The sequence below is a fragment of the Diplotaxodon limnothrissa genome, linkage group LG11 (assembly GCF_057381915.1).
Source record: "Diplotaxodon limnothrissa isolate DT_005_m linkage group LG11, D_limnothrissa_male_GT1.1, whole genome shotgun sequence".
NCBI classification, from domain to species: Eukaryota; Metazoa; Chordata; class Actinopteri; order Cichliformes; family Cichlidae; genus Diplotaxodon; species Diplotaxodon limnothrissa.
Window position 1 is genome coordinate 25,541,364 of NC_140606.1, and position 18,177 is coordinate 25,559,540.

General features: G+C 40.0%; 2 protein-coding genes across 2 annotated transcripts; one reads left to right on the plus strand and one right to left on the minus strand.

The window, feature by feature from the left end:
• Positions 1-2,128: 2,128 nt before the first annotated feature.
• On the minus strand, positions 2,129-6,592 carry tubb5 (tubulin, beta 5). The gene is made up of 5 exons (XM_085366438.1): positions 6,478-6,592; positions 3,889-3,997; positions 3,526-3,636; positions 3,196-3,440; positions 2,129-3,084 (listed from the first exon to the last, which is right to left on the minus strand). Exons 1-5 carry the CDS (start codon positions 6,532-6,534, stop codon positions 2,272-2,274), a joined length of 1,335 nt encoding a protein of 444 aa, XP_085222564.1. The 5' UTR covers positions 6,535-6,592; the 3' UTR covers positions 2,129-2,271.
• Positions 6,593-11,242: 4,650 nt separating this feature from the next.
• Positions 11,243-18,177, plus strand: flot1b (flotillin 1b). Its single transcript, XM_085365455.1, has 13 exons — positions 11,243-11,369; positions 11,958-12,008; positions 12,388-12,463; positions 12,702-12,792; positions 13,986-14,129; positions 14,291-14,410; positions 15,079-15,174; positions 15,553-15,705; positions 15,792-15,973; positions 16,059-16,104; positions 16,264-16,401; positions 16,830-16,994; positions 17,089-18,177. Exons 2-13 carry the CDS (start codon positions 11,966-11,968, stop codon positions 17,116-17,118), a joined length of 1,284 nt encoding a protein of 427 aa, XP_085221581.1. The 5' UTR covers positions 11,243-11,369; positions 11,958-11,965; the 3' UTR covers positions 17,119-18,177.

Genomic DNA, 18,177 nt, shown 5'->3' on the forward strand with positions numbered 1-18,177 from the left:
GAGTTGAATAAATTAGTTTAACATTTAAACCTATTTTCTACACATTCCAGCACATAAAATAAAATATTTTTTGTGTTTACACTCACTCTTTCAAATAGATGCAAGTAAAACACAGCAGAACATAAATAAAGTCAAAGACTCAGCGGTCCTGTTGCTCTATTTTTACCCGTAAAGCAGGACTGGGGTAGGCGGAGGTTTACCCTGGTGCAGGTGTGCCGCGGTCAGTTGAAGAATCCGCGAGTTTCTCTGTGAGTTTCCCATTACGTCATAGCACACTCGGTGCTTGCTTGGAAGTTTAGGGGTTTTTTTTCGCTGTAAAAAGAAGTTTTCTTCCCACGCACGATGGACGCTAATGTTTTTGTCACTTTTTATGGAATCAAACTCAAAGTAAGGTCAGTACTTCCACGCTTTAAACGCTACACGCTCATACTCTCTCCCACAATCGATATGTGATCCATTGTTGATCTGCACACAGCTGTTGTCACTAATGGAACACTCGCTTACGTCACTGTCGTGAGACATTCTCGCAAAAAATCATGGTTTTAGTAACGCAGTAACGCAGCGTTCCTACGGGAAAGTAACGGTAATCTAATTACCGTTTTGGCAATAGTAATCCCTTACTTTACTCGTTACTCGAAAAAAGTAATCAGATTACAGTAACGTGTTACAAGTAACACGTTACTGCCCATCCCTGTTCAAGAGGTACAACAGTGAGTGTCTAAAGGCATCTTTAAAACACTGGAGGCCCTGCCCTGGTTTGAGGCTGCATTTTATCCAGTGGTGCCAATGCAGTAAAAACATACCTGGACAGAAAAACACACAATGTGGGTGTGGGATTATCTTCACAGAGAGCAGAATAAAAGGTAGCCAACATCCAAAGGCAAGCTTTGAATGTGCTTCGAGAAGCCTGAAAAATATTCCTGAAGATTTTTTAAAGCCTTCCTAAGACAGTTCAGGTTAGAACTGTAAAAACATTTTTTCCATAATTATTGTATTTCCTTTTGTGTTGTCATGTTCCAATAAATCACTCTACCCATTTCACATTTCCTTAGCATGATATAAAGAAATGGGTGTGGCTCAAGAAATTTACACATTATTGTACACCTCAATGCAATGAAGAAATCTGTAATTCCTGCTTTCTGTGTTTTAAATGTTTTTCCTTCAGTTACATCAATATCTTGATGTATTGTAGCAAACTGTCCTCTATTGTAAGATATTGTAATTTCCACCCCTGATGTGGAGTTTACCTGTCAAACTGTTTTTAATTGTATTTCCAGGGAAAAAGAAGTCCTCTTGTCAAAACCTTTACTGTACTGTAGCAGCTCCTTTAGTCAGAGACTGAAACACCCTCGCTGCAGGAAGGAGCGCTTTCGCAGATCATTCATCCCAACAGCAGTTAGACTCTATAACTCCTCAATCACGATGTCATAAGTCACTGGACACTGTGAACATCCACGGTCACCACTTCATGCATAATGGACCTTCCAAGCTATATAGTTTATGTCTTCCATATTTCCAACTATATCCATAATCACATACTGTGTATGCTACCATTGTATATAGTGTATTATCTTACTTTTTTTCATTGATTGTACTTAATTGTATTTTTGTATTTCCTTCATATATCTGTACTTGAGCTGAGGTGACGCAAAAATTTCCCCGTTGTGGGATCAATAAAGTGTTATCTTATCTTAAATCCCCAAAATGAAATAGCTCTTATGAGTTCCCTACAAAATGTAAACATCTCAAATAACACATGTATATAATTAGTAGGTTACTCAACCAGCAAATGCCCTCCTACTTTCTCTGGTGTTATGTTATTGTCATCTAAAAACTGGCAGGGTGCAATCTCTTCAATGCCAGATAGTTGTGGGAATGTGGGTTGGTGCAGAATGTTGCAAATGGATGTGGGCCCTTAGCCATCATAATGCTTATGGAGCAGAAATAAACCCTTTCATTACATCACATTAGATTTTCCAGTAACTCGCAGCTCTATCTAGCCTACTGTATACTGCACCGAGAGGGCCTGGATCTTACTTTCTGACTGGCTAAACTGATGAAAAGCATGTATGTGCGAAGAGGAATGAGAGGCAAATGAGTTCTCAGTCGACAACTTTATTTGCACTCAATGACAAGGTAAAACTAACAGACACTAAAATTTTATTCTAGCAGTGATCTTGACACTATGTTGGTTTCTTGGTTACTTGTGGTTGTTCCGTTTTGATTATTTTCTGTTTTGGCGATGATTTCTTGACCTTCACATCTTGACCTTTAAGCATCCTCTTCAGCTTCCTCCTCAAATTCACCCTCTTCCTCCGCAGTGGCATCCTGGTACTGCTGGTACTCTGACACCAGGTCATTCATGTTGCTCTCCGCTTCAGTGAACTCCATCTCATCCATACCTTCCCCTGTGTACCAGTGCAAGAAGGCCTTACGGCGGAACATGGCTGTGAACTGCTCGGAGATGCGCTTGAACAGCTCCTGGATAGCAGTGCTGTTGCCGATGAAAGTGACGGCCATCTTGAGGCCACGGGGTGGAATATCGCAAACTGCGGTCTTGACATTGTTGGGGATCCATTCAACGAAGTAGCTGCTGTTCTTGTTCTGCACATTGAGCATCTGCTCATCGACCTCCTTCATGGACATGCGGCCACGGAACACGGCGGCAACTGTCAGGTAGCGGCCGTGGCGTGGGTCGCACGCGGCCATCATATTCTTGGCATCAAACACCTGCTGGGTGAGCTCGGGAACTGTGAGGGCGCGGTACTGCTGGCTGCCCCTGCTGGTCAGAGGAGCGAAGCCAGGCATGAAGAAGTGCAAACGAGGGAAAGGCACCATGTTGACGGCCAGTTTGCGCAGATCTGCATTGAGCTGGCCAGGGAAGCGGAGGCAGGTGGTGACCCCGCTCATAGTGGCGGACACCAGATGGTTAAGGTCTCCATAGGTGGGTGTGGTTAGTTTCAGGGTGCGGAAGCAAATGTCATACAGAGCCTCGTTATCGATGCAGTAGGTTTCATCTGTGTTCTCTACAAGCTGGTGGACCGACAGGGTGGCGTTGTAAGGCTCGACCACAGTGTCTGACACCTGCGAACACAGAACTTCTATTTAGTTTCAAGATCTTAGGAGAAACCTCAGGCCAAAGAAACTATAATTAAAACCAAAAATCTATCATGTGCTATCACAAGGAGATGTTACCTTGGGGGAAGGCACCACACTGAAGGTGTTCATAATACGGTCTGGGTACTCTTCGCGGATCTTGCTGATGAGCAGGGTTCCCATACCAGATCCAGTTCCTCCACCAAGTGAGTGGGTGAGCTGGAAACCCTGCAGGCAGTCACAGCTCTCTGATTCTTTGCGGACCACATCCAGGACTGAGTCCACCAGCTCGGCTCCCTCTGTGTAGTGACCCTTGGCCCAGTTGTTTCCAGCACCACTCTGACCTGAAGGAAAAGGAGTGGCATTCAAGTGAGTAACATTTTTCCTTAAATCAAAAAGGAGCATGAGATATGTCTTTAAGGCACCCACCGAACACGAAATTGTCAGGTCTGAAGATCTGACCAAAGGGTCCAGACCTCACAGAGTCCATGGTGCCAGGCTCCAAGTCCACCAGAATGGCCCGAGGCACGTATTTACCTCCTCCACACGAAAGAGAAGAAGAGGAGAGCAAGACAGAGAGAGAAGTAGAAAGAAAAGGGGGCAAAAAAACACCAGCTCAATAATAAAGGAAGGACCTTTGGATATAGGTGAAAAGGTGTAGTAACAGTACAGTAGAGATGAGAATGCAAGAAGAGATGTAGTGTCATACTTTGGAATTAAATTGTCAAGTTAAAAATGAATCCATATATAATATACCCTCACTTATTAACATGAGTTAGGAAGACAGCTAACCTGTGGCCTCATTATAGTAAACACTGATCCTGTCCAGCTGCAGGTCACTGTCTCCATGGTAAGTCCCCGTGGGATCGATGCCATGCTCATCACTGATCACTTCCCAGAACTGCAGACACAAAATGGAAGATATCACATGACAGTTACTTGCAACGAAAGTACACATCTACCCATTAGATGTGCGGTTCATGGGATCGGGGGGTGGGGGTGAAAATGAGGAAAACAGCAGTGGGTTTGCATTTTTGTTTTCTGATGGAAATGACAGGATTTTTCCATTTTTCAGCGAGCCATATCTGAACCCATTCCCAACAACGCTGCTTTTGAGATTTCCGTAAGTGTCGAGTGATGACTTAGCAGAATGCGGTTCTTTCATATGTAAAATGCAAAGGAGGGAGGAACAAAGGCGCTACAGATCCGTCTGCGGGCCAACCTGCAAATAAAATCCATTTGCAGTCAGACGACACTGAAGATACTGACTCCCTTCAGATCTGAATTCATGTCTTGTTCACTGTTTAAAGACTACATTCAGATTTTTTAGAGTGTTTATGTCGTAATAAATCTTGTCAGTGCGTATTACTCTACCATATTTACTGATATCGTCCAACTCAGACATTTCTTTTCAACACAGCCGGTGATTTCCTGCTAACAGCGCAATACGAGGATTTGGAATAATCTGGATAAGCTGGCTGTATAGCAGAGCACTGCTTAAGAGATTGGGAGTCAGCTGTGGACCAAGTATCATGACATCTAAATAAGGCCATGTAAAGCAAAAATGATTAAGTGACCTTAATATGGAGAAGATAAGATCAACACAGCAGAACAAAGAAACACAAAATCAAAAACAAGAATAAAGAAAAAATAATGCTAGGACAGCTACAGTGACACGAGAGTAGATAAAGACTGAAAATAACCACAGTGAAAGAATGAGGACAATAAGCAGAAAGCAATGCCACACCCTGACCTAATTCACCACAGTGTAGCCCTTCAGCAGTTCTGTCAATCATACCCGCTGGACATCTGAGTCAATGAGTCCTTGGGGGGTGGAATCCAGAATATCCTCACTTCCAGGCTACAAGCAGCTATCTTTACATCATATATCATTAACACAAAGGAAATAATGGAGCAGTGGGCTTAAATAAGGAGGCACTTATAAATTGAATTTAGTAACTTAATTAATTTTTTTTTACTGCAACTGATTTTGGTGCAACTGCAATAAATACTAAATAGAATTACATATAATGGGCACAATTTGTATTTATTTCCTAAAATTAGTCTACCAAGACATTGCCAGCAACTGCACATTAAGTCAATTGAGAACCCAGTGACTTCACCCACTGTGCATCAGCTGTTTCCTCCATTCCTCCCCCACCCTTCTCCTAATTTGGTTAGGGGAGGAAAGACATTGATTGCAAAGAAGGCCCTGTTTTACAGAACATCTGTCAGCAGCACATCATGGCAGTAATGATGCATCCTGCAAAATATGGGCCATTGTTAGTGTAGTCTTTAAACTACAGTCCATCTAAATAGCAGGGCGAGATTACTGTTCTACTTAAACATATGCTGTCTGTGGCAAATGATCAGCTGGAGAACAAAAGGAGATAGTAAAACAGGGATAATAATGGGCCACTCATTATCTAACCTATTGTAGCTGACTGCAATTGTTGCTATAACAAATGGGTGGGTGATGAACTGAGCCTATGCAGACTTTGACTCCCTCCCCCTTTTTTGTTGGAATATAGAATTAAAATGCAGCAAAAACATATACAATTAGATTTTTAAAAAAGCAGTTACGTGAATCTTGATTATAAGTATTTAGATCGTGTCTTTGTTAATATGCAGCTTTTAAAAAAAATAAATAAAGGGAGAATTTTTTGTTGACCAATTATCCATGCCACACCCTTCAACAGCTCTTCTGCTTTCCAAGCACCCCAAACTGCAGTCTTCCTTTAAAGCTTGCCAAATCAATAATCTAATCAGTATGGACTATTGATCCATCAGTCTTTAGCGGGGGGCATAAGTAGGCCTCTCAAGCCCAGCTCCCCACTCATTGTCTGGAATACCAGTCATATCTGGCTGTGCAAGACAAAGAAACTCGAGTGCGGGGAGATCTGACAAGTAAAGAATAGACTGATTTTTTTCCCTCTCTCCCTTTTTCTGTCTCTTTTCCTGAGACAGTGTCTTGAGGTCAGCTGAATCTGAAGTGCCGGGGACGCAGACACGCCCGGCGTTGTGTGAACAAAAACCAGTCGAGACACAAGAGCCCCCCGTTATACCGTTACTTCAATACGAGCGGCTGCGCTCTGCTGCTCCACACCCACCCACCAGTTACCGCAGTGCACAATATTTAGTAAAAAAAAAATAGACGCACACAAAAGTGATCACTTGACATTTACAGTTATATTTATATGCTAAAAGATATATGGTGCATGAAAAGAAAAGGGTATCCTTTGTCTTCACTGAGAATTCTTTTCCAGACAAGCCGAATGATTAAACTATGTCCTGATTATTAAACGTGAATTGTGACAGAAAAACACAGAATTTATTCTATTTCTTTTAAGAACATACATTCTTTGCATTATATTTTCTTACCTTGGCACCAATCTGGTTACCGCACTGGCCGGCCTGGATGTGCACGATTTCCCTCATTATGGATGCAAAAGTTTTACAATGGGTAGCAAAAAAAGGCAGCTGTTTAGTGAGCACGAGGAGCCGACCGCAGACTGGTGTGAATGTGCCGGACAATGGATTTATATCGCTGGAGCGTTTCCAGAGCTAAGGCTAGGGTTGGGCGTGGCCAGACACCGCTGCCGCAGACGGGGATTGGCTGAGCGGAGTAGCACGGAGGAGGAGGAGCCTCACAGCTGCAGATCTGGGAGTGGAAATTAGATATATGGATTGACCAGAATGTTACCAGCTGGTGTCTGGAAAAAAATGCCAGAAAGATACATTACAGTTGTTTTAGCTACCAGAGGATGACGACAACCCATTACTGTATCTGCTTCTGCAGAGGAAACAGATGAAGTGGGGACAAGATGGGGTCAGCCGGTTCATCAGGACTAGCTGCTGAAACAACAGCATGTTGAAGCCTTTCTCTAGCTTCATGTTCAAACGAGCTGCAATACCTTACATATAGTTTACATATGTGTGCATTGCTGTACTTATTAGCCACCACAAGACAATGTGAAAATGCAAGGGTAGGAATTATTGTGTAGGAGGGGTGTGTGCCAGGCCTCTGATCCAAGCTCTCAGCAGATGATCTCAGGAAAACAGGAGCAAATCTATATATGTTTGGCAATGGATTGCAGAAAATAAACTAAACACTGTTTCTAAAGAATGATAATGTGTATAGGCTATGAAATAGTCTTGACAGATCTTTAGAAAATGGCACACTTTATTGATATTTTTACTCCATTGCATTGGTTCTATTCTTTATTTTCTTCCTTGTTCAAGACAGAAAGGACACTTTCAGCACATTTGGGTAAATGACTAAGCATAATTGTTACTAGCTGTGAATGCATCTGCAATCAAATTTAGCTTCACTTTAGATTAATAGTTACTTAGCCCTGCAATGAATCTGTAAAAATGCTAAAATATATGTTTTTACAGTGTAGGGTGTCCATTCACCCTGCAGCTGGAATATTCTACAGCCCCATGCATCCCTGACTTGCACAAGCAATTAAGAAAATAGATGTGTGATGGTCGTACCAACAACCACACACTTGAAAAAATGTGGTAATATTTGTTCAGACTGCATGTGGAGATACTCCTGAGGTGGGAGTGTAAAACCTTATATCTTACATTCTAACATTTAAGTTAATTAAGTAGTCGTTAAAGTTGTAATACCAAAAGTGAGTTGATTCATTTGCTTAATCTATTCTTATTACACATTATGACACTACACTGATTGCACTGAACACTGTACCAGCAACCACTATATACATAATAAATTGTATTATTTTTCTCTATTTTTTGAGTTACCTGCAGGCTGCTTTCATCCTTCTTTGTTTGAGTAAAAGAGGAGGCTGAGGGTGGAGCTGGATTAAATACAGAGACTAATCAAAGGGAGTGAACTGCCTGTTGTGACCGCATGGTTTCTTTATATTAAATGTAGTTATTGTGGTGTCTGCCTTTGAATGTAATACCCCTTGTGGTGTCCTCGGATCAAAAATGGTCCCTAGGTGAATGGCAAACAAGCACATGGGAATCCCGGGGACACCACAAACTTTCGCTCCGTTGTTAAGCAGTAGCTTTGAGTAGACGTCTGTTTCATGGATGTACCTCTTTCTCAGAGTAACTTATTTTCTTTATTATGTGTTTTTGAGATTATTTTTGTCTTTTGGGGGTATATTAAAACACATATTTTGAAAATTATACCTGTGCCTGTACATCCTTTGACTGCTTGGACACTTACAGGAAAGATATTTCATGAAGATATTATAGGAAAAGTTGCACTGCACAAGAGCCTGAAAAATGTGTTTTTTAATTTAATATCTGTATCACAAAGTGATCAAACAAGTATTTAGGTCTCTTACTTGGCTAAAAGTAATAATTCTGCTTACATAATAGTACAAAACAATGACTAAAAGTACTCATGCACAATGCCCCCTTTCAGAATCATATACATTTTCTAATCAGATCATTCATCATTACTGATTTATTAATATGTAGATCCCCATTATATTGTCACGAGGCTGGGTAGTTTGTCCATAATTATGCCCCAATGGCAAAATATATATTTTAAAAGCTGCAAACTAATAAGTAACTAAAACTTTAGCATAAATGTATGCAGTATAGTAGCATTTTATAATACAGCCTATGACTAAGAGCAAAATTCTGCTATAATTACATAAAATCTTATTATGTTTAATATGTATTTTATTTGAATTTACAATGTAAATATATTTACCTACCAATACTTAAGGGTCGGCACACTAGAATAAGGGGGTAACAAATCAGGTTTTTACAGGAAACAAAAACAAAACAATAAATGTACATCCTGCATATGTAATTTTAAGTAGCAAGCAATTTGACTGTAATATTAATATTTCCTGATCTCACATTTTAAATATGTTTTTGGGGTGTGAGCTGCAATATGGAGTAGTTTAACTTTGCCGTTTTACATCTTAACATCTCATTGTTTTACCTCTTTATTTAATATCCATTATGTACCTGACAGATCTTCTATTATTAAATTGCCCTTTTACTTTAGCAATAATAATCTGATAAGGACTAAAAAAAAAAAAGAAATACCATCAAAGTTTGCAGGTTTATGTGACATTATAATGATGGAGCCACTCCATAATATGGCCTGTGGCCTGAAAAAGTACAGTGTACATAGAATATAAGACGGGGAAATATTTTTTGTGCTTCCACAAAATTATCAAGAAAGTAGTACTTAAAATTGCTTATGCGGTAGTCATTATCAATTACAGTATAATCTGTGTTTCATTTTCTGTAAAATACCCAGAATTTAGGCACTACTTAAAATTACTTACAGACTACTTACATTTACCAACACATTACTTTAATTTACTTAGAGACTACTTATATTTAGTTACAGTGTCATTATTTCTTTGTTTGCTCTAAAACCTGACTCGTTAAGCACTTCTACTAGTGTGCCTACCTTTAAGGATTTGCAGGTAAATATAATTACATAAAATACATTGAATTTCCATTTAATTAGAGTACAATTAAGCCCTTAGTCAAAGGCCATATTATAGTGTTACCCTGTCTACAAAGTACAACATTTTTATCCAAACTATAACAGAGCAGAAGTAAAAAGCACCGATGCTTATATGCAGTAAAAGTACTTTAAAACTGTACTTCAGTAAAATCCATGAATAAAGTTAATAAGTTGGTCTAGTCACATTTATACTGTCACTCAATTTCAACTTTGACCCTAACAGTACTCTTGTCCAATCATATTTCAGGTGTGACAGTGCCACCCATATATTCCTGCCTCTGGAAACACCTCTGAAGCCCACATTTTATAAAATGCATCAATATAGAGTCTACTTAACAGATGCCTTTGTTGGTATTTGAAAATTTAGGATTGGGTATTTTGTCACATCTTAATTCAAGCAATGGTAAACACTGCCCACTAGTGGAAGTAATGAGATTAACAGACATACAATTTATCAACAAGTGCAAATGTGCTTAGATAAACATTTACAGGGGCAACAGCTTGCACATGCCAGCTGCTCTTGTAGGAATAGTCTGAATTCAGAATACACAGTATTGCCTGTTACACAGATTACATGGCTAAGAATTCGTCATCTTCTTTTTAAACCATAGACTGTATGTTTATAAGTAGTGGCAAAAGTATTTGCCATTTTGAAAGCCATGGGATATTCATGGTGGTTAATATTTACATTTAAGAGACAAACAAAAGGTTATGAACAAGTTATGGGTTTTTGCAGGTTATTCCTCACATGATGCTCTCCGTATATTATATTGTATACAAAAATTAAGGTGTATTTGATAACTTATCAAGGCAAATGAGAAACACTAGCTGGACTATTAACTTGTTTTAATTTTTATCATCTTTAAAATAGTTTCAGGCTGTGTAAGACCAAGAAGAAGAGTGATGGAGTGCTGCGCCAGATGGTCTGGCCTCTACAGTCACTAAAATCCACGTAAATCCATTCGAGATGGTTTGGGATGAAGTGAAGGCAAAAAGGGCGAAAAGTGCTCAGCATCTCTAGGAACTCCTTCAAGACTGTTGGAAAACCATTTCAGGTGACAACCTCATGAAGCTCATCGAGAGAATGCCAAGAGTGTGCAAAGCAGCATTCAAAGCAAAGGGTGGCTATTTTGAAGATCTAAAATATAAAACATGTTTTGAGTTATTTCACACTTTTTGTTTACTACATAATTCCATATGTATTCATTCATAGTTTTGATGCATTCAGTGAAAATCTAGAATGTAAATAGTCCTGAAAATAAAGAGAAACTGGTCATCACAGGTATTACTGTGAAAAAACAACTTTTTAAAGGTGGGTGACTCACCAGCATGTAGACATCCAATGTCTGAATAAACATGTTCATCATTGCCTCATCAGGCAAGTTGTAATGTTTTTAACCAAAATTACAAATACTAAAACTAAGAATATTTATTCTGTGTTTGTAGATTTTTCAAAAGTTGTTTCTTTAGTTCTAGTTTTAGTTTTTACTTTAAGTTAACTATTATAACCTTGTATCATGATATCATAAATTCTTTGCTAGATAGATAAATAGATATGGTGGAGGTGCAGTTGTCGCTCTAAGCCACCAGATGACAACAGACACACTTACGTCACTGTCAGCGTGAGGATGGGCGTGGTCGCAGAGCACTTCCCACTCATCAGACATTTTTTGCAGTGTGATTGCAGTGTACGGGCAGCAACGCTCTCACCGTCGCAACAGTAAAACCGACTTTATTTTACTATTATCATTATTTTTATATAAAAAAGGAGGTTTCCTTTTGACCTGACCGGATAACGGTAAGTTAACCGGAGTGCTCGTTTTAACGTGTTAAATCGCGGTGCTGTAGCGTAAACACTGGGCAGTTTTTTTTAACCCCCACGTTATCGACCCAGACTCGATTAAATAGCGAGATAGCGAATTTTAATACGCAGGTTAGGTCGCTTTCTTTAAAGTTTTTAATTTTACATCCAACACCCGTGTTTGTTTGCCATTATCGGTACTTTTTTGTGCTTCATGTGCTTTTTGGTTGCTCCAGCTATTACATTGAAAGTCCGAGTTCCGTGTGAAGATTAGGGCTGGCGGGAGTGGGAGGAGCCCCGAGGGTCGCTGGGAAAAACATGGAAACCTAATTAGGTTTAAATGGTTTAAACCGACATGAATAAAATATAGTTGGCAGCATAGGACTCATTGCCTTTAAATTAGCAATGAGACGCTGTAATAAAAAATGATTTAATCTATATTTTGTGTGTTGTACTGGTGGATACATCCACCTGTCTCTTTATACATGTCATACATTTATTTTCTACTTTAAACATTTTTACAGGGCAAATCAAGTCCATTGGGGGTTTTTTTCTCACAAGTTTTTTTGTGTGTCTCAAATTTAGGATTCAAGATGTTTTACACATGTGGACCCAATGAAGCGATGGTGGTGTCTGGTAATGGATTAATTATTGTTTCTGTGAACAACACATGAGAATATTCTCACCATAGCATCTGCAAGCTTTATTGTTGTTTAGAAACTTGCAGCTCAGAAGATCAGTGTAATAAACAAAAGACAGAGTAATCCTGGAATTGGATTGTTAGAGTGAAGTGTTGTGTACAAGTGTCACATGTGTCTTGTGATAAGGCCAAGACTTGCTGACAGTTTAGAGTAAGCTAGGAATTTTCCAATGGCGCAAGCTGTTGTGGATGAATTGCATGAGTCGCACTGTCATGAAAGGTTGCAAGTTCAGCTGTGCTCTCTTGAATCAGTTCCTGAATGAGTGACTCTTATTGGATGGATTTGTTAATGTTTGTTTTCCCCTCTTTTGTCAGGCTGCGGCCGTTCTCCACCTCTAATGATTGCTGGAGGAAGAGTGTTTGTCTTGCCGTGTATTCAACAAATCCAGAGGTCATTCCCATTTTCATTTTAATTTCCCTTGTGTAGTTTTTATAGCTACAACATTGCTGTGCAGTTCATCGTAGTGTGAAATAAAGACAGAGACCGCAAATAGGGAAGCTTGCCATTATCAGGGAAGCAGTCTTAGTTTCTCCAATGTTACTGTTACCCTTGCTCTCACGTTTTGAATCTCATCAGTTCCACCCTTCCTTTTGGTCTTTTTTTGTTTGTTTGTTTTTGGTCTAATCAGGATCACACTCAACACCCTGACTCTAAATGTGAAGAGTGACAAAGTCTACACCCGCCATGGTGTCCCTATCTCTGTCACCGGCATTGCGCAGGTATGGTTTGAGAACTTTTTTTCAGAATTTGAAGTTACAACAGATTGGGAATAATTAGATGTCACATGGCACAAAACTGCCTTTAAAATCAACTCTCACAGTTCAAGTGAATCTCATTATGATTAAAACAGAATTAATAAAGAAAGGTACAAGGCGAGGTACAGTTTAATTCACTTTTAGCAGTATATTAATAGTTATTTAAATCAACAGAGTAACTAGTTTAAGAACTTTTAGCTGATTGTGTGTGTGTGTGTGTGTGTGTGTGTGTGCGTGCGTGCGTGTGTGTCACTTATGGGGACAAAATGCCCGTCCCCACAAGTTTGGAAGGAAGTTTTTGAGGCTGAAAATGTGTTTTTTGTGTCAGGGTTACAATTAGCTCATGGTTAGGTTTAGGCTAGGGGTATGAGTTGTATGAGTTAGGCATTTATTTTTGATGGTTAGGGTAAGCAGCAAGGGAAAGTATTATGTCAATCAGATGTCCTCACTAAGATATAAAAGGTGTGTGTGTTTGTGTGCGCGCGTGTGTGTTCAGACTCCAGAAAAGCTGGTATGTCCTCCTGAGCTCTCAACTTCCTGCTCTAATATTTTTCCTTCCTCTGCCTCATGCTCTGAAAGCAAAAAGTCTGACTCCACTTCTACAATTCTGAGTAGAATCCTCTCTGCCACACTCAGCCCTCTGCTTCCTGAAGTATCAGCATGGGTTGAAAACACATTTTTAAGTCTCACTGATTAAAAGTTTATTTTGAAATGGTTGAAATTACAGTACTTTTTTTTTTTTGAAATCCTGGTAAATTAAACTCAAGAATCTCATATTGAAGAAACAATTTCATCCATAGCAATTGAAAAACAATATCTGCAAAACATGTATCACATCCTCACCTACTGCCATAAAATGTGGAAGCTGTAGAACAGGCCATGTTGTCCGTGGCATCACTAGAAAGGATTTCCTTTTCACAGTACAGTAGGACTCATAAATTTGTAGGACTGCATTGTTTATGCTTGACATGTCACATGAACTCCACAGAAGACAAGAATGATTTGCTGGGTCTTAGGTTATAAAGGTTATAAACTATTTTCTTCATGGTGAAATAAACATCTGTCTGTAGCACGGGCCACACAGGAAGCATTATGGAGGATTCATAGCAGTGTCTTAATGAGATCACATTAACCTGTGTTTTTTTTTTTTTCCCCAGGTGAAGATCCAGGGCCAGAACAAGGAGATGTTGGCAGCTGCCTGTCAGATGTTCATGGGAAAGTCTGAGGCTGAGATCGCTCAGATTGCATTGGAGACACTAGAGGGACACCAGAGAGCCATCATTGCCCACCTGACTGTAGAGGTTGGTTCATTGAGGCCCTAAAATGCATTTTGCAGAACTTTTATGCACAAAATGTTTATTACTCAGTACTAGCACAGGGCATGCCTTTTTTTTTTTTTTTTTTTTTTTTTTTTTTTACAGTATGTAACTTGACGTGTGCAAATCTTTATGTGTGTGTGCAGGAGATCTACCAGGATCGTAAGAAGTTTTCTGAGCAGGTCTTTAAAGTAGCCTCCTCTGACCTGGTCAACATGGGGATTGGTGTCGTCAGCTACACGCTGAAAGATGTTCATGACGATCAGGTATGCCAAGTCTGTTTGAGTACTTCTTCTTCCAACACTGGTGACAAGACTCTGACTGTAAAAGCATTACAAAATACGCTGGAAGGGCATGGGGGATATGCTAAACCTTTCCAGCTGGCCATTGTCAGTTCCTCAGTGGGTGATTGAATGTGCATGTATAGGAAAAATAGGATTTTGTTTTAAATATGGCAAGCTGAAATAAAGCAAGCTTTGCGTGGAAAACCTGTAACGTGTGTTGGGGTCAACAGACAGCTTATCTACCATGAGATCTTGAATATTCTGTCAGAGCATTATATTTGGTGCAACAGGAAACGATGTATCGTTGAGTGATAGACAGACCACTAAAAATAAGCAAATTCATGCAAAAAATTGCCTCCCCAAAAAAGCCAAATGCTGATGGACTTGTGATAAATTCATTAGAAATATGTAGGTTTTCAAAGCGTTTAGTCTTTGATGATTTCCTCTGTTACTGTAATGCTCTTAAGTGATTGATATTGACTTACCCGACTCTCAGCCTGGAGCCATCCCAGTAGACGTAAATGAGGCCTAAGTGCTTCTGTGGTAACGACATTACTCGTTTGTCTGATGTACTACTTTGCTTTTCAATGCCTGAATAAGGCTCTCTGGTAGTCGGTTGTCACTTTCTCTCCTTTCTGTCTCTTCTACAGGACTACCTCCACTCGCTGGGTAAAGCCAGAACTGCTCAGGTGCAGAAGGATGCCAGGATTGGAGAGGCTCAATACAAACGAGATGCTGTCATTAAGGTAAATAATCGTCAATGTCATTCTGCCTGTTCAGTTCATTTCAATTCAGTTTTATCTAGATTGGGCCACAACAACACAACAATAGTTTCCTCAAGGCACTTTATATTGTAAAGTGAAAACCCTACAATTATACAAAGAAAACAGAGAAAATCCCAACAATCATATGACCCCCTATGAGCAAGCGCTTTGGTGATAGTGGGAAGGAAAAACTCCCTTTTAACAGGAAGAAACCTCCAATAGAACTAAGCTCAGGGAGCGGCCATCTGCAAGGACCAGTTGGGGAGAGGGGAGAAAGACGGCACAATGACATGTACTGACAAGATAATGCCGATGAGCAGTACCAAATTTGTCTTTCTCTCCTGTACTGTTCATTTTCAGGAGGCACACGCAATGCAGGAGAAGGTGTCTGCTCAGTACAAGAATGAGATTGAAATGGCGAAAGCCCAGCGAGACTATGAGCTGAAGAAAGCGGCTTATGACATTGAGGTCAATGCCAAGAAGGCAGAGTCAGAAATGGCCTATCAGCTTCAGGTACGCTCATCATAATGCCTGGCCAAGTCCAAAATGTTGTGTTTTTATTGATGGAAAGCTGAGAATTGTTGGAATTTCCATTTCAGGTGGCCAAGACCAAGCAGCGCATCGAAGAGGAGAAGATGCAGATTCAAGTGGTGGAGCGTACACAGCAGATTACTCTGCAGGAGCAGGAGATCACACGCAAGGAGAAGGAGCTGGAGGCCAAGGTTAAGAAACCTGCAGAAGCTGAGAAATACCGACTGGAGAAGTTGGCTGAGGCCCAGCGGTGAGCACTAAATCATAATATTGCTTCTGTATAGTTTGAACTGAACAACAAAAAAATTCATTCTTTTTTTTCCTTTCTACTGCAGTCTGCAGCTCATCATGGAAGCTGAGGCTGAGGCAGAGTCCATCAGAGTGAGAACCGCCCGTTTTCTGTCACAGTTTTTTCCTACTGTTAATTTTCTCATCACCTTTCCTGTGACTTTGCATCATATAATGTGTCATTCCTTTCTCTCCTGCTTCATGTGACTACTGCCATCGTCACTCTTTTCTGCTCTGTGTGTTGTCATGCAGATAAAGGGTGAGGCAGAGGCTTTTGCCGTGGAGGCTAAGGGCCGTGCTGAGGCCGAGCAGATGAACAAGAAGGCAGAGGCCTTCAAGCAGTACAAAGAAGGAGCCATGGTGGACATGCTGCTGGAGAAACTGCCATTGGTCAGTTTGACTCTAATGGATGAAAATATCATGAATATTGGTTTTTATATTAGCCTTTCAACCCATTTTCATCAGCGCTAGTCCTTAATGTTGATTTTATTTTACTTCTCTTTGCATAAAAAGTTTTTTTTCCCCTTTTCTTTTTTTTTTACATTTTCCAACTCCAAGGCCTCTTTAAGATTTTAAAATATTTTTTAACCATATTTCAGTAATCACAACTCAACTGTTATTCATAAAAGGTATATTAATTATATACCTTTATATCCCAAAGCTTGATACATTGTTGCTTTAAACCTTTGAGATTTCTTTGAAATTGTGATTCTCTGCTCAGTTTTCAGAAGAATTAGCTGACTCGCATGCTTCTTAGCTCACGGATGGCACACTTTGAAGGTGCAAGCATACCAATTCTGATCTTTCTTGTTCTGCAGATGGCAGAGGAAATCAGCAAGCCACTGTCAGCGACACAGAAGATTACCATGGTGTCCAGCGGTGGCGCAGATGTAGGAGCCTCCAAACTTGCTGGAGAAGTGTTGGACATCATGACCAAGCTGCCAAATGCTGTAGAGAAACTCACTGGAGTCGACATCTCCCAGGTGCAGTTTGCATGAAAGGCAAATAGGCTTTGTAACAGACTTCAAAACAAGTACACGTGTTATTTCATTCGTATTTGTGTTTTTGACCTCGCAGGCTGCAGGGAAAACCACCCGGGCGCATTGAGAAGAGTAATCAGGAGAGGTGTCAACAATATTTAGACAAAGAGCTCCACATCTCCTCGTACCTGTAACGACTGTACTGACTTGTAAACACTGTAAACCTTTCTCATTGTCTGTGTGAATGCATGCTTTTCACTCATGTCCTTTCCCCAGTCTAAACAAGGCTAGGTTTTTCTTCCCCTGTTGTGTGGTTTTCTTTTCATGTCCCTGAGCTGTGCTGCTGTGCTTCATGCTGCAGGTCACATTGCAACCAGCCTCACATGATACAGCGACTGCACAACTTCTGTCTTTGGCTGACAAAAGCCTCAGCTAATACGTAGAAGCCCAGTTTTTAGGGACTAGGTCAATGAACTATTATGTTTGTTTGTTTTTTTTACTTTTTAATCTGAGAATGTAGGAAAAGCTTATAGCCTTATTCTATTTTCTTTCTGTGCCTTTCAATTAATCAAATAATGCAAAACATACACTTTCAGGGAGCCCAACTGAGTATGCTGCTACACTTCTGACACTGCTACACACCCCTTTATTAAATCTGTTCATTCACCTGGAGGCTCTGAGCACGAGAGAAGGAGGTTCTGACAAAGTCAGACCCTAAAAAACAAACGTTAGTGCAATGTACATTCTACATTTAGACCACTGACTGAAATCTTGCTGAGAGCGTTTATCAAATCACCTCAGAGTTTTGTGTGTTGAAATGTTGTTAATATTTTTATGTACTAATCACAAAAGATTGAATGTCTCTTCTTTGTCTACTAGTGCATTGCAAAAAGACATACGTGAGACTCTTTGTAATAATGGATTACATTGTTGGCAACAATGTTATTGGCTGGAACTGCAAGTGGGAGGAGTTTCTTTGTGTCTTGAAAGGAGGAGGGAGGAAGTGGGTGGTTGGAACAATTTATGGTTTGGTTAGGTTTCCTGTTAAAGCCAATGAAAGTATGTTGAACCTTTTTTCTTCTTTACTGTAACTGCCTTTTTATACAGCTGTCATGAGTAAAGAAGGACCATCACGAAGTACTACTGCTTTGTTATGCATGCTGCCTTGAGTTTAGTCGCCTTGTCT

Coding starts and splice junctions, on each gene's coding strand:
- tubb5 (XM_085366438.1), bottom strand. CDS start 6,534: ATGAGGGAAATCGTGCACATCCAGGCCGGCCAGTGCGGTAACCAGATT. Junction 3,998..6,477: donor GTAACCAGATTGGTGCCAAG/GTAAGAAAATAT, acceptor TTGTGTCTGCAG/TTCTGGGAAGTGATCAGTGA. Junction 3,637..3,888: donor TTACTATAATGAGGCCACAG/GTTAGCTGTCTT, acceptor TTTCGTGTGGAG/GAGGTAAATACGTGCCTCGG.
- flot1b (XM_085365455.1), top strand. CDS start 11,966: ATGTTTTACACATGTGGACCCAATGAAGCGATGGTGGTGTCTG. Junction 12,009..12,387: donor TGAAGCGATGGTGGTGTCTG/GTAATGGATTAA, acceptor CTCTTTTGTCAG/GCTGCGGCCGTTCTCCACCT. Junction 16,402..16,829: donor TGCTGGAGAAACTGCCATTG/GTCAGTTTGACT, acceptor CTTGTTCTGCAG/ATGGCAGAGGAAATCAGCAA.